Source organism: Hippocampus comes, unplaced genomic scaffold (assembly GCF_001891065.2).
Source record: "Hippocampus comes isolate QL1 unplaced genomic scaffold, H_comes_QL1_v1.1 scaffold443, whole genome shotgun sequence".
NCBI classification, from domain to species: domain Eukaryota; kingdom Metazoa; phylum Chordata; class Actinopteri; order Syngnathiformes; family Syngnathidae; genus Hippocampus; species Hippocampus comes.
In genome coordinates, this window is record NW_017805111.1 from 348275 (window position 1) to 363739 (window position 15465).

The window sequence follows — 15465 nt, forward strand, 5'->3', positions numbered from 1 at the left end:
ACATTCCGGCCCAGCTCCTAGCTGTTTTTGTATCCGCTCCAGAGTGGGTTCAACCGCCAACTAAGTTACGCTTTGCCATGTCACCGAAAAGAAGTTAGAGCCTGCATTTATTTGATGAAAAGCGGATGTTCGCTGGCATTCCAACACCCGCCGTTGGATGTATGACATTAACTAAGTGTGTGTTCGAGCTTTTCTAAAGTAGACCCTGGCTATATTTGCGCTGTTGTGTCTTTTCGTACACAGTGAACGCCACACAACGAAGCTACAAGACTCATGTTTTCGTCCAGCCAAGAGGAGCACTGCGCCCCCTCCAAAGACCCAGTTAAATACGGCGAGCTGGTCGTTTTGGGGTAAGTTCGGGGGAGGGGGGAACAATTCCTGTGTTATAATTTGATGGACAGCGCTAAAGCGACCTCTTTACGCGGAGGAAGTTTCACAAGAATACTCACGCCGTAGCGAACAAACTTCGCTCGACGACTTTACTGAAATACCCTTTTTAGTAAAGAAAACGCTACATTTTACATTTGGCTTTTAAGACGCCAAAGCATCGTATGGTCATGTTTCTTTTCAAACGGACACGTGTGTTTTTCAGGTGTGTACATTGAAATTGTCTTTTTCTGGGTTGACGTTTTACGATGTTTTGTGGGTCTCTGGTGTTTTGAGACGGATTAACGGACTGCGTACATAAGTGTGGTCTGATAACGACACGATATATACGAGCCGCACAACGTTGGTTACCCTGTGGATTGAATGCCACGCTTCCCACCTAAGAAGTTATACTCACGGGGTTTCAGGAATTCGGAAGTGGAGATGCACCCCCTCCCCCATGCCCCATAGTTCTTCCCCATTTTTAGCTCACTACTCACTCACTCACTCACTCGCTTACTTTCAAGGCATTTCAAGTATGTGATGTCTCTTTCTGAACACTAGGGGCTCTATCTAAAAGGAAGTACATAGATATTAGATGAAGAAGAAATATGGGGCAATGAACGTAGTCTGGTGTGTATAGAGGGGTTGGGGTTATTCTGCATATTCCACAATGCATCGTCGGCTGACATATTGGAGGGCAAGCCCTGCTAACTAGTGTCATTTGTCATTGGTCATACCTTGGGCGTGTGTCACTGTTGTCTGTAATAGTCGTAGGGAGAGGCCGAAAAGGTTTCTCCAGACTGTCAAAGTGATTTGACGCCCAACCAGAAGAAAAGCGAATGATGAAGATGAATTTGGCTGTCGACCCATCTTTTGAACTGTGAGCTTTTGCTATGGTTGCAAGGCACAAACATCGCCGTCGGTTAGCATTCTCAAGAGAACTTTACATTTAAATGCACAATATTCTGTTGTTTCCCGTCTCCTCGTTAATAGTTATCATAAGCGGAGGTTTCTTGTTTAATCAGTTGTTTTACATGCCAATTTTGCATGGAACAATAGCTTGGAGTGACAAATAAACAACTTAATGTAAGAACGTTTTGCCTCTTAATTGTAGAAGTAGTTGTGAAGTGCCTGACCACAATGAATAAGTCTTCAATGTATGTTAGATGAGAGCACGCGGAGTTCATTTGTCTCCCTCGTCGCAACACTGTAAAACATGACTTTGGATGACTCCTACTGTAAGACTATTGTGCACAGACACACAGTATATCTAATAATTGACAAGATAGTCACCCTGGGCAGTACTTAATTTCGAGCCATCAATCTAGTCTTGCCGTTGAAAGTTTATTAAGATCGAAATTTCCAATGAAACGCTTTATACCATTGACTCGCCTGCCTTTCTGAAGTGCCTGTGTACTTCTCTATTGCTACAGATTGTCAAAGTTTATGAAAAACTCGTAGTCTCGTAAATTAATCTAAATCTTTACACTTAACAGCATACCAGCATTTGCAATGAAAAGGAGAAGTTGCCTAACACTATGGTCAACTGTCTCGGATTGTGGGATATGTTACTATTTTTAGCACAAAGGTAGAATCCCACAATATAAAGATAAATATACGGATGCCATATTACATCTGTGTATCAACTGCAAATAAAGCAAGTAAAAATACAAGACTGCTTCTTTAGAGTAACACGAGTTATAAAACTAAAGTTACGGGACAACGCAAATGAGTTCATCATCCATTTTGCAGAACATGATTTGCAAACGGCTGTGTTGTCACCAGTATTTATCATAAACTACCACCACACCCACAAGACTGACATAGCTCCATGTTCTTTACGGAATATATATGCGAGTACTACTTGTAAAGTCGTGTCAGTGTGAAGCATCTTTTTTTTGCAAGTCTCCCGAGTACAGATGTTAAGTATTGTCCATCCCGATTTACTTAATCTTTAAAGTAGGGTTGAATGATTTTGAAAAATAATGTAATGGCAATTTTTTTTTATTTTTTAGTTCGTGTTACTTATAGAACAACGTTCTCTGTGCAGTCACAAGAAACATAGGCTAGTAATAATATTAAGTTGAAAATATGATGACACGTTTATATTTAATATCATATTAGGTCAGGAGTAGGGAACTCCAGTTCCTCGAGAGCCATATCGTGCCAGTTTTAGATTGCCCTCTACTTGAGCATACCTGATTCAAACGATCATCTGATCAGCCAGCTCCGTTGAAGCTCAGAATTAGAATTAGCTGTGTTCTAAAACGGGCAGAATATGGCTCTCGAGGAACCAGTGTTCCCCTTCCCCTGTATTAGGTCCTCATGTGCTGCAGTTTTTTGATTTATTTTGTTTTTTATGGCTTGTTGAAAGTGACACCGTTGTTCTTTTTCGACACTGGGATAACCATATTACCGTAATACTGCCCAACCCTACCAACACACATTTCCATGTGATATGACACGAAATATAATACCTGAGGTCCCAGGCTAGCCAAGGAAGTCCTGAGACTTGTGAAAATAAAAATAGAACAATAAAATAAGTTAAAAAAAGATATAGATAGATAGAAGTCTCCAGCACGACCGTGACCCTCGTGAGGATAAACAGTTCGGTAAATGTATGGCTGATCAAGAGATAACGACATGGTTGTTTAAGGTTTGAATGTGTGCAAGGAAGCAATGCATCAAAGGTATGGCTGCAGCAGATGAATGTGGAGTTCAAAGCTCTCCAAGGAATTGAAAGCAAGCTGCAGAAATAAGGGTGAGGTGCATGTGTTTACATGTAGTTTTCATCCTGGCAGGTAGATGTTGCGGTCAGTCAGGTTATGTTTACACTGCAGGGTGTGATGCCCAATTCAGACTTTCTTTTTTTGTTTTTTGTTTTTTACAAATCCGCTCTATGTTGTCATTCACATTACCGTACCAAAATAAATGCGTCCTCTAATGCGAACTGAACGCGTCCATGATGTCATACGCATGCGCACAAAGCACGACGTCAAGGGCCACACGAAAGACGACGAGAAACGGCAGTAAACATGACCCACCATTTAAGGGCTCTTTTTTTTTATCATCTTGTATCGACCGTGGAGAGATGTGGGAGGTGGTGGAATTTTTATGGGAAAATGAGGCGCCCCTTATCTTTCACTCCATTTCATGGAGATGTCCAGTAAAGATGACGTCACGTAGCAGAGACGTCGACGGAAGACGACGGCATGTCATTGCTGCTCAGTAATAAATGAACTGGTTGATTTACATTTATTATAACTATGCAGTATGTTTACAATATCCAGGTCAAGTAGCTAGTTTACACTTAAAATCTTTGCTTCATGATCACTTGTTCTTCCTCAAAACCATAGTGTGGTGAAATGGTTTGCACTTTATAAGTAATGAAAATAAAATCTCTTGTTATCAATAGATCTGCCCGAGAGGGACAAAGAGAATGCTGATGTTGATTATTTTATAACCACAATGTTCCACGCTGTTTTGGTTTTGTAGAAAATTTCCGAAAGGAATTCTTTTTTCATTAGTACATTCATTTGCTTCATAACTGGTCATTTTAGGTCATTTGTTAATGTCTGAGGAAAACTAACTTTTAAAAAAATATTAATTTTATTTATGCCTCTATTATGCCATTACATAATGCCCCCCCCCCCCACGGTTTCCACCCTTCTAAACATTTGTTACATTTGCAGAATGTAGAATAAATGCTGAGCTGCTGATTCTAGGTGACAAGCTGTCTAATTTTCATGATCTTGGTTTTTGTAAAACAAATTTCCCCTCAAAAAGAAATTTGAAATTTTTTTCACTAAGAAGGAAGAAAAATAGCAAGAAGACCAGTGCATTTTTTGAAAACTCAATTTCTCTATTTGCCCAATGGTTGCATTGAATAAGCAAGCAAGTTATTTTTGTAAGGTGCCGAGGGCCACGTAGGATAGAAAATGTATCGTCACTGATTGGTTTGACCAACATAATGTGTCATAGTCTTTGTGCTTTTGGTTTGTGTAACATTTGTTTCGGAATGGACTGATATGAAGTTGTGACAGATTTGTTTTGTCCCTCGCCCTCCTCCTACACACCCACGTCAGACTGCTTCTTGTGGGAGACAAAAAGTACTGCCCCTGGAGGAACATGTGGTGTGTTTGAAGTCGATACTGTTTCATCTCTAATGAGACACAAAGATGCACATTTGATGGGTGTATAATCACCTCATGTGACACCTTCTTCCGTCTCATTGATAGCAAAATTGGGGGCAGAAAAGCGAGCTGACAGCATGGAACAAAGAACAGCGATTCCCTCAGTGGTCTGTCGCCATGAGGGCCATGACGAGGATCGCTTGGCCTCGTCACTTGACTGCACGGACTCAACCGGTGCTGGTCGGCGAGGGCGTGGGGAGACGGGGGGGCTGTGTGGGCATCCTGGAAATGAAAGGATGGATTGATCAGGGCCTAGCTTTTGCTTCTACTCAGCTTCCTCTGTCCATTGTGGCATAGAGACTGGGCCTATTGATTGAACTTAGTATGTTTCTCCCATTAAGAGTGACTCATTCAAGGAAATATACAAATCAACTTGGGGACATCTATGGCACACGCTAACTCTTGATTGTTTAGATGTCAACAACGTTGGGAGCATATTCAGACTTGAACTCTTGTTGAGTTTATAGTGTATCAGTCGGATGGATTTTTGAGACCATGGCAGCTTGAGTCAGTTCATGATACCCATTTCACTAATTTTGCACCTTGGCCCCTCCAACACACACACACACACACACACACACACACACACACACACACACACACACACACACACACACACACACACACATAAGGATTGGTACAAACACTGATCATTTTGACAACATTCAAATCTATGCGTTGAACTTTCCTATCAGCAATTGAGTTTTTACGATGTTGTCATGTCAGCGTACCCCTTAGGAGTCTCGGCTGGCTGCCTAGTGCAACTCTGCCGGGGTGACGGGCAACATAGCAGCATTGTCTGTAATCCTCACCGCTTAGCATTGTAAGGCAAATCCTTTGTCTGGCAGAGGTTAAAAAAAGAAAGCCGTCTTAATTGGAGTGCAGATAGTGAGCACAGGTGGTGGTGACATATTGTTGTTATCGGTTTTAAAATTGAAGCCTAGCACTTCATAGTAATGGTTGAATGCACTGTTGGCTGGATTTATATCAATTGGTTGTTGGTTGTGACTGTCACCTCGTTATACTGTTTATTACTGTGTGTATGGCAGTTGGCAGTTTCTGCAAGAAAAAGAAAAGAAAAAAAGTCAATTTCTAGATAGTTTTAGTTTAATTTTTCTGGGTTAGAAAGTGCACCATTAAACGATGCCGCCATAAGATGTCTGCTTGTAGTCATCGCTCAATTTTTGTCTTAATGATGCTTGTCAGCTTTTTGCGCCAGAATTGGTCAAATGGACCACTGGAGCAAGTGCAGACTGTTGAGTATAGCACTGCAGCATTCCGTTACAACGCACAGCAACAGGGTAAGATAAAATTAGCGTGTGGGTTTATTTGTGTCATTTGTTTCTTGCCTTGTATCCTCTAATGTTACAGCAATGTGGTAATGAATTAAGGTACACGAGTCTCATGGGATATCCTGGGACCTCAACATGACTTATTAGACATGTTTTTTTTCCCCAAACTGAACACCCCCAGGAACATTTTTTTTAAGAGGCTCCACTGTAGAAGCATCACGAAACACATTACATTTGACAGTGCATCCACTTTCCATGCCGCTTATCTTCATTAAGAGCCCATCCCAGCCACACATCCACTCTGCCAAAATGTAAGGCTCTGTACTTTGCACATTTACATGTTTCCACCAAATGAGTAAAATAGAATGTTCTTATTCAGTGCTTTAAGGTCCATTCGTCCTGTTGAATGCAGTACAGGCAACGTAGGACTGTTACTTAATCGTATGTATCATACAGGGTGAACCAGTTGCCTACTTGTTTTGCACTTGTCTGTGTCTCTATTTTGTAATATGAATAATACTGTATTTTTCCTATGCATGGTTGTATTTTATTGTATTTTATCGTTAATCCATTTAATTTTGTTCTTATTTTGAACAGTTAAAAAAAGCAATATCAAAATGATAAATTACTCAGTTATATTGACCAGCCCAGTTTTCCAGCTTCATGGTGTCATCCTTAGTTAACAGATCAACCTGTGTTATTTTCCACTTTAGTTTATTTTGAACAAAAAGCTTTCCAGGGAGTATCCAGTTTTATTTAGCACTTTTGTAAATTCATTTGTGTCCAAAGTGTAGGTTATCCTCTGCCATGGCGCCAATGATTGTTGACTTAGGCGTGACTCCGCAAAGTGTCTCGCCGCACTTGCTAGATAGCCGAAGCTCATTGCTAGCTAGCTGGTGCGACCTAAGTAACACCCAGCTTGCCTAGATCCCTGATTACCTGCGCGTAGGTGCCAGCCCAATGAAATGTTGTTTTTTTGGGGAGGGGGGGGGGGCTGTCTCCGCAGTTCAGTTATCGGAAAAACTTGAAAGTCCATGTAATTAATGAAGTTTTGACTCCTAAATTGTGAATTGAAACCGCGTATTTCGAGCCTTTGGATGCATTAAATAATTCAGTTGTTTGGATAGTCGTCTCTTGTACCATCCAGTCCCACATTACCTCTCCGTGGGTGCCTTGTCCAACAGGCCAGCTTTGTGCTCTGGGCTGACTTGTATTTCAGTGCCTGACTAGCCATGTGGACCATTATTAATTAGAATCTGTATAGGCTTGTCACAAACTAATCTTTATAGAATTGATTATACAATAGGTTAATCCATTGATTATTCAAGTAACGCTTGCCTGCAAATCTTTAAATGGCCTCGCCCCACCTTACCTCTCTCCTGCCCAGTGTTGAGAACTAAGCGGAGGCTCAGAGGGGATCGAGCCTTTTCTGTAGCTGGTCCCTCGCTTTGTAGTGACCCCCCAGCTGAACGTGAGGTATGCCCCCTCACTGTCCATCTTCAAAACTCATCTTAAAGCTCATTTTTATTGTTTGGCTCCTGACTCAGCATGAGACTTGATTTTTTTAGTTTTACTGTTTTTGTGCTTTCTACTGTCTTTGTTATTAAGTTATTGTCTCACCTACACACCCAACAAACCTGACGTGCATCTCAAAAGCTGCTCCTATGCGGACGGGACACAGCAAAAACAAGCTGCACTATGCACTGTGCACACCAACACAAATCACCGAGTGCATTATGTAATAAGCAACAGCATCCAATGTAATAATGCTTAGTGTGCTTATAGGGTGTGTGGTAGATTTCCAAAGTGCCTTTTGAAACACATGAATGTTTCTTACTCTCTCGGTTTATTTGTTATATGATTAGGAGAATTATGCGTGTAATTCCCACTTGACGCATCCTGATGCTACTCCCAAAATCTCTATTTCAATTTTTTTGACCATGTATTCACTGTCCTTCACTTTACCCCACCCCCTCTCTACGACAGGTACAATGGCTCCCTGCCCAATGGGGATCGCGGTCGACGGAAAAGCAGATTTGCGCTATACAAGAGGACCAAAGCCAATGGTGTTAAGCCGAGCGCCGTGCACATACTCAACACACCCCAAGACAGCAAGGTACACATTTGACAAGTAGAACACCGCAATTACCTGCTTGTGTTTTGATTTAGACAAACATGTCTGCTTAAGTAGTCCTAAGTGCAGGCACCTTTTTTTCCAAAATGAATGAATGCGCATGAACTCTTTTTGTTTGCAGATCTCATTGATGATAACACTCATTCTTTGTAAGGCCTCACAGTTTACTTATCTTTCCCCTAAGAGGCTGCCACAAACCGCCTGGTCCAGTAAAACATGTCAGCCTTCCTGCATTCCTCTCTTTGGGCGCCTGATTAAAATGCCAGAAGCGTTGCTTACCTTTGCACCCTCTGAGGGCCCATACTCTACACGTTTGCCTGTAGTTTAGCATCCTGGCCGCAAAGTCCATGCGCTCATGTTACTCTCACCATGTGGAACATGACCCCTGATAAGAATCGATTTTGTATTGCAAGTCTTTCAATGCAGAGAATCCACCTCTGTGAAACTGTAGTGATCTATCAAAGTTACATGCATGTAGGCCTGTCATATTAAAAACAAAACATTTTAGGGTGATATATTTCCCAGAAATTATCACAATAAATTATTGTGCCGTTGCTGGTTATTTTTATGCCACTGACATGACTTTTGAGCATAAGAATTTAAGTACATCCTTTTTAAGAGCAATTCATTTTTAATTCTCAAAGGAATATTGAACACTGGCAGGCCTCCAGACTATTTTTGGGGACTAGGAGTCCCCCTAACTCTAAATTTTAAGGGTGCAAGCAGAACATTTCAGGGTGCACACTGCAAATTGACTTTAAAAGTGCATTACATTCCACTTACTTATTCACTGTATTACTCATAATAAGCAGCAACTCATCGCTAAGCAGAATATCCTGCCTTCTTTTGTCATGACAGTTGGACTCATTACTAGGATTGGTCTCTGGCACGTAACATTACCTGGGGAGCAAGTAAGCACTGGTTGTCCTATTTGCCATTGTTCAGCATTTACAAGAGTAATCTGAAACCTGTGGATTTGCACGAAAACCCCAAGAACATCCTCTATTCACAATTTAGCCAGTCACAGTCGGACTAGGTAATATGGTTTTAAAATACAATCTATGATGTTAAACTAACAAAAGCTATTCATCCTCCCGACCGTGTGTTAGGATGCGGAGCGAGGAGATGACAAAGTGTTTGCAGAGAGCTATTGTCACATCATGGTTTTAGGGTTACTGCTGGAATAAGTTAAGATATTGCTCATGTTGTCTTTAATAAACACACCCCTTCTTATGTTTAGTTCAACTTCTGGTTCTATTGTTTTAGTCACACTTTTCCTCTGACTGTACAGCTACCCTTTTGTGGTGGGATCACAAGAAAAAAAATGTAAAGAAAAAAAAATGTGGGGGTAATCCTTTTAAATGCTCACTGAGCTAAAGTGCCACAAGAGTTCATCTTGCATAATGTTGGTTTGAACTTGTGGGATGCTTTTACAACAGAAGGAACAGTGTCTGTTACCTTAATTGTCTGCTCCTCCTCCTTTTGCCTCCCTGCCACATGCTGTTACATACCAAGTTGGGGATCAGGAGGGCGAACAGAAGAGGAAGTTGTCACAGTTGACTGACGCTCGGCTCCCAGCTGTGCACACACCGGTCAGAAATAGCCTGAAGAAAAAGAGGAGCGTGCTAAACTTAATTTGAGGGAAGCCTTCCATAAGGGAGGAGAAAAATGTTGGGAGAAGTCGGCCTCTGGGGCTTTTCCACAGTACTCCTCCAGCCCACTGTCATCCCCCCTACAGTGACAGTCACACTGTTGAGAGGTTAAGTACGTATTGGTGCTTACCGTTGCTTAGACCGAAGTACAATATTAAGGGCCTGTTGTGATGTCAACCTGCAAACGTAGTCCTCTTTTCTCTCTCAATATTACCCCCTGATTTATTTTATATACACTGCCACATGATGGTATTTCCAGACAGAAAAAAAAATCTATTTCATGGTGTGCTTACGGGACAATCGGGTACGATTTGAACTTCTCTTTCCACTTTGACAGTGTGAAAAGTAGTTCAAAATCTTGCTGAGCTTGACTTTTTTTCTTTTCCTTTTCCCCTTTATTGGTTCTCCTTCACTTACCAAGGCTGCACATTCAATAATAGAAGACAATGTTAATCAATGTTGATGGATTAATTTAACTCAGCACACTCATATGTTGTGCGTGACTCTGTCTCCTCCACAAGCCAAAAAACATGATTACCAACAAATCAACATCACACTTATGCCCTTGTGAAGTTGTCAAGTCGACAAAGCTACTAGTTGAAGAACTGTACTAGAGAGAGCGAGAGAGAGCTTCAATGTTTTAAAAGTGCTTGGGAGGAGTAAAACAAATCACACTGATTTTTTTTTTAACATGGTCCCGAGTGTGTGTGTTTTATTTTATTTTATTAACCTATTGCAGGTGGGTCTGGAACGTAACGGATGCGATAAACGCGGGTTCACCATCGTGCTTTTGCTCATTTTTGCCGTCGAACAGGTGGAGCACAATTTGTGTGGGAAACCAAAGTGTGATGACAGTTGTCCCTAACTCGAAAGCGGCGGCACTGTTGACCCACTTTCTTCCTCCTTTTCTCTCGCACGTGACAAAGGGAGGAGGTTGTTGTTGGTGGTGGGGGGGGGGGGGTTGTTTTTGGGGGAGTGGAATTTGCAGATTAGAGTGGCATGTGGTAAAGCGTCTGGAGCTGAGCGGATCTAACTTGCATTGAGCCAGTCTGGTGGGTCAGCAAGTTGGAGCTAACCGAGGCCTATGTGCAGTTTATGGTCATTGCCATGGGAGCGTTATCTTGCACACATTTCTCACTTTTTCCTCCCATGTATTTCTACTACAGACCTTTTGATTTTATGGACAATGGTTGCAAGAGGCTTTTGTTTAATAAGTTCTGCGTAAACGTCTGGAAGCATGTACGGTTCCTTGCGTCACAAAGAATAAGCATGTACAAAGTTGCTTGTATTTTATTGTATTTATTTATTTTATATTTGATTTTAGGCTGTCAACTCCAAAGGCCAGCACAGCATCTCATACACACTGTCCCGCAACCAGACAGTGGTGGTGGAGTACAGCTATGATAAGGACACCGACATGTTTCAGGTGGACTACTTTTATCTGCATAGTATCAGCTTCTTCTGCTTGATTGTGCATCTTAATTTCACGGTGACTGAATGAGGATCAAGAATCATAGTAACTGTCTGAATTTTGACACATGAGTGTTTCCAAATTAGAGCAACTGTTTTTTTTTAATGCTGTTCATTAACCCTACATATTCACTTTTTGCCAAAATATTTCATTCAAAAAAATCCTATCATTCTACCACAAGTGAGAGACTAAATGCTTGCTATAAAGTTGTACTGCTCCATGAAAACTATGAACAAAATATATCTGGGCCTTTTTTTTTTGGTCACCACACACCAGCGTGTACGTGTTAAAAAGTTCATTCTTGCACATCTGCTACCACTAAAAGTAATTACGACACGATATTGTATTAGATTAGCGTTGTGTTCGATTTCTGAACAATGTTCACCCTCCTGCAAATAGATTGGCCGTTCCACTGAGAGTCCCATAGACTTTGTGGTGACAGACACAATAGCAGGAGGCCAGGAGGGCGAGGAGACTCCCATCACACAGAGCACCATCTCACGTTTCGCCTGCCGGGTCGTATGTGAGCGGAACCCTCCCTACACCGCTCGAATCTTCGCAGCCGGGTTTGACTCATCCAAGAATATTTTCCTCGGGGTAATTACTAGTAATACCATACAACATCTTTTTAATAGCACTGCCTCTGTTCTGAAAGTGTATGCTTACCAGTCAGTGTGTTCTCATGAGAATTTTAGTGAGATACTTAATGAAAAGTCACTGCGTCACATGAAACCCATGCAGTGATTCAAAGAAGGCATCCTGCATTGACAACAGTTCTTTTTTTTTTTTTGCCTCTTCAACCTAATATTTTTGTATATTCTTAAAATTCTCTAAAAAAACAAAGCTTGTTGAAATATGAAAGTCGACTTTGTTTTCACAAGAACGCTACACCAATGATGCTGTTCCAGTTTCAGTTTTTTTGTGCATACAAGGGCCAATACGTCACTGAACATGTTAATGTGTGCGTCTTTGTTTCCCAGGAAAAAGCTGCAAAGTGGAAGAACCCTGATGGTCAGATGGATGGTCTGACAACCAATGGTGTTCTGGTGATGCACCCCAAGGGCGGATTTACGGAGGAGTCCAAGCCCGGCGTGTGGCGGGAGATTTCTGTGTGTGGGGATGTTTACACCCTGAGGGAGACGCGCTCAGCTCAGACTCCGGGCAAACTGGTCAGTGCTTGCTAAACATACACACTGGTTGTCTAGCACACATGACAACAATCTCCAGTCCCTTTTATACAATATGTCTTGAGTTTTGGAGTAGAGTGGAAAGACAGAAACTTTATCTTGCATCGAAAAACATCCAGGTCTGTCTACATTTAGCAAAAACACATTAGAACTTTTCAAAATGCACATGTGAAAGAAAATGCTGGTACTGAGGCCTTAATCAAGGATACTGAACAGATCCAAATACTTGTCACTGTTGACACAAAACTGCTAGAAAACCGAATCTCATATTTTATGTACATTTTTTCAAAACAGTCTTTGTTTTTTTTAATGTCTATTTTTTACTGCATGTGCAGCACTTTGTATGAAACGATTGTTGTTTTTAAAGTGCTCTAAAAATAAAGTTAAGTAGAGTTGAGGTGACACCCTACCCCGCCTTGCCTCTACAAGGCGCATGCTTGTGTCTAACATGCGTACACAATGACACTACCATTCTTGCAATATTATTTTCTGCAGTTAGTTTTTTTTTTTTTAATAGATTTTATACAAATATATTTTTGTGTGCTTTAGGGGTAAAACAAATTGTAAAATATTTTGTAATATGGTCTCTGGTTTGAACATTTTCACACATTGCATGTGGTTGTGAAACGGATCCGCCGCGAGAAATGGGAGTTCATTTAAATTCTGATGTTCCCACTGCATTGGTTATCGTGTTCCAACTTGCTGAGAACAAAAAAAAAATCTGATGAGCACCTGTATGAAGGAATGCCATATCGTGCTAACATAGTTAATAATAGCTTTTTCGTCTTCAGGTGGAGAATGAAAGTAATGTCCTCTTGGATGGCTCGCTGGTGGATTTGTGCGGTGCGACCTTGCTGTGGCGCACCGCTGAGGGTCTCTTTCACACTCCCACCCAAAAGCACCTGGAGGCTCTTCGTCAAGAGATCAACGCGGCGAGGCCCCAGTGCCCCGTGGGTCTGAACACCCTGGCCTTCCCCAGCATGCAACGCAGCCGCGCCCTTTCCTGCTTGGAGGACAAGCAGCCTTGGGTGTACTTGGCGTGCGGCCACGTGCACGGTTACCACAACTGGGGGCATCGCTCGGAGCAGGAGCCCAACACCCAGCGAGAGTGCCCCATGTGTCGCGTGGTCGGCCCCTACGTTCCGCTCTGGCTGGGCTGCGAGCCCGCCTTCTACGTGGACACAGGCGCCCCCACTCACGCCTTTGTGCCGTGCGGACATGTGTGCTCGGAGAAGTCTGTTAAGTACTGGTCGGAAATCCCTCTGCCCCACGGCACCCATGCCTTCCACGCCGCGTGCCCCTTCTGTGCCACCCAGCTCAGTCTCACTCAGGGCTGCTCCAAGCTAATTTTCCAGGGCCCCGTGGACTGATGTGAGGGGCGGATTCTGCTCTTGGGCAAGAGTGATAACATGCTGTGAAACTGTTGACATTATTTTGTTTCCTTTTCCTCACATTAGATCCTCCATGGGAAGCTCAGGTGGTGATATTATGGATTCGAAAGGCTGTCTGGATGCTCTGTGAAGGCCAAATGTCGGGCCCTTCCCTTCCCAAACCAGATACTGTTTCAGCTATCCTGCCAAGCAATTGCTTTAAAGAAAATATGCTCCAGCACTGGTGGGCTACATATGATTTACAGTAGCTGGTGGATTTTATGCTTTAGGTAGAAAGACTTTATTGTTTTTACTCTTTTTACTCTCAATAACAATGAGCGCGTGTAGGCGAGCCTGAAGCAGGTTCAGTATAGCTCCTGGTGGATCAGAGGTCTCCGAGCCAGACAGCTGGACTGTTGGCTTGAAGAACCTCACGGGTCTGATGCATCTCATGTGCGTGTCATTTGGACCCGAACCCCTTAACAGTATCTCCTAACCCTACGGAGGTGGCTTTTATATGCTTAATATACAGTCAGAATTCAGTGCCTCTAATCCCACGAAGCAGTGGGAATATATTTCACAGAAGAGAGAAGAGAAGAGTATTTAGTTGAAGGCAAGTGTGGAGCTAGCTTTGCATACGGGTGTAAGGAAATGCCAGCCCACACCGACCCATCTCCACATTTGTATCTGACAGAAGAACTATTTTACTACACTGAGGCCCTCGTACTGTTTTTAATGCAAATGTTAATATATTTTCCTGCATAAATAATTTGTGCGAAATTGTTTTGTGTGTGCATGTGCTGGACACCGTGGGTGCCCTCGGGCTTTATTTGAAAGAAAGGCCCTGCATCACTTCACCCCCAAATCCTCCCTTCTGATCTCTCAGCCCACCAGCCAAACGCTCGACGAGGACCTTGCAGGGCTTGACAATGATTGTACTGGATTACAGCCTCTTGATAGACTAGAAAGATAAGACCTGACACTGTGTAGCGAGCATTATGCATCACTGATAAGTGTGTCTCAGTCCCACACGTGTACTGTACGCCGTCTGCACTGTTGTTGGCTTCATCCTGCGCTGGCTTCAATCCAGCAACTGGGGCGCCAAGAAACCTGGGCATCGCCTCAGCAGCGTGCAGAGATTATACCAAATATAAGGAGGAGCTATTTTCTCTCACACGCAAGAAGCAAAAGTGGTTCTGTAAACAATCCCTAAACCGGGACCGTTGCTGCGGCGCAATGTTGACAGCTTTGGTTTCTAGTCGCATGCACCAGCTCCGTGGGAATAATGATATTATCTCACATGATGCCAAATTTGTTCTTTTGTTTTCACGGATGACTCAAAAACGAACTAGCGGATAAAGTGAAAGTTAAAAAAAAATGGGGACAAATCTGTGTATTCTTTTTGTGATGTTAGCTTAACAGACTGTGTCCATATGTGGAGAATATTGGCAACAGAGTTGATTCTGCGTCCTTCGCAAACAATACCAAGCATTCAAATTGTGAGTTGCTTCCAGTAGCTGCATTCAAGTTGTCTTCCAGAACTATGGATGACTGAGGGGCAAAGCCAACTTGAATTCATCCAAAATGTTTTCCTTTCCCAACAGAAACTTCCTTTAAAAGTTAAAAGGAGCTCAGCTCAAAGGTGACGCCATGTTGTCACATTAGATATTAAAAGCCTTTGCAGGGTCAACAACTACTTATGCCACGTAGCAGGTAGTAGCAGTCTTCACTGCACGTTGCTTCAAGAAGAGTGTGTTCTTACGGAGCCCCTAAGCGGACATGGAAGGAAAAAAAAAA

At 42.5% G+C, this 15465-nt stretch overlaps 1 protein-coding gene across 3 annotated transcripts; it reads left to right on the forward strand.

Moving 5' to 3' along the window:
• The first annotated feature begins 17 nt into the window (after positions 1 to 17).
• Positions 18 to 15036, forward strand: peli2 (pellino E3 ubiquitin protein ligase family member 2). Of its 3 annotated transcripts, none has more exons than XM_019865490.1 (7): positions 18 to 350; positions 7841 to 7970; positions 10965 to 11066; positions 11511 to 11708; positions 12092 to 12280; positions 13090 to 13669; positions 13756 to 15036. In XM_019865490.1, the coding sequence occupies exons 1-6, from the start codon at positions 274 to 276 to the stop codon at positions 13666 to 13668; spliced, it is 1275 nt and encodes a 424-aa protein (XP_019721049.1). In that variant the 5' UTR covers positions 18 to 273; the 3' UTR covers position 13669; positions 13756 to 15036. The 3 variants fall into 3 exon arrangements, with proteins under 3 accessions (XP_019721049.1, XP_019721048.1, XP_019721050.1); XM_019865489.1 differs by having other exon boundaries at positions 18 to 175; positions 244 to 350; positions 13090 to 15036; XM_019865491.1 differs by having other exon boundaries at positions 18 to 159; positions 244 to 350; positions 13090 to 15036.
• The last annotated feature ends 429 nt before the right edge of the window (positions 15037 to 15465 follow it).

Bases quoted from the DNA above. Each gene is read 5' to 3' on its own strand.
- peli2 (XM_019865490.1), top strand. From the start codon at position 274: ATGTTTTCGTCCAGCCAAGAGGAGCACTGCGCCCCCTCCAAAGACCCA. The intron at 11,067-11,510 runs GTGGACTACTTT...TCCTGCAAATAG, and splicing joins AGGACACCGACATGTTTCAG to ATTGGCCGTTCCACTGAGAG. The intron at 11,709-12,091 runs GTAATTACTAGT...TTTGTTTCCCAG, and splicing joins CCAAGAATATTTTCCTCGGG to GAAAAAGCTGCAAAGTGGAA.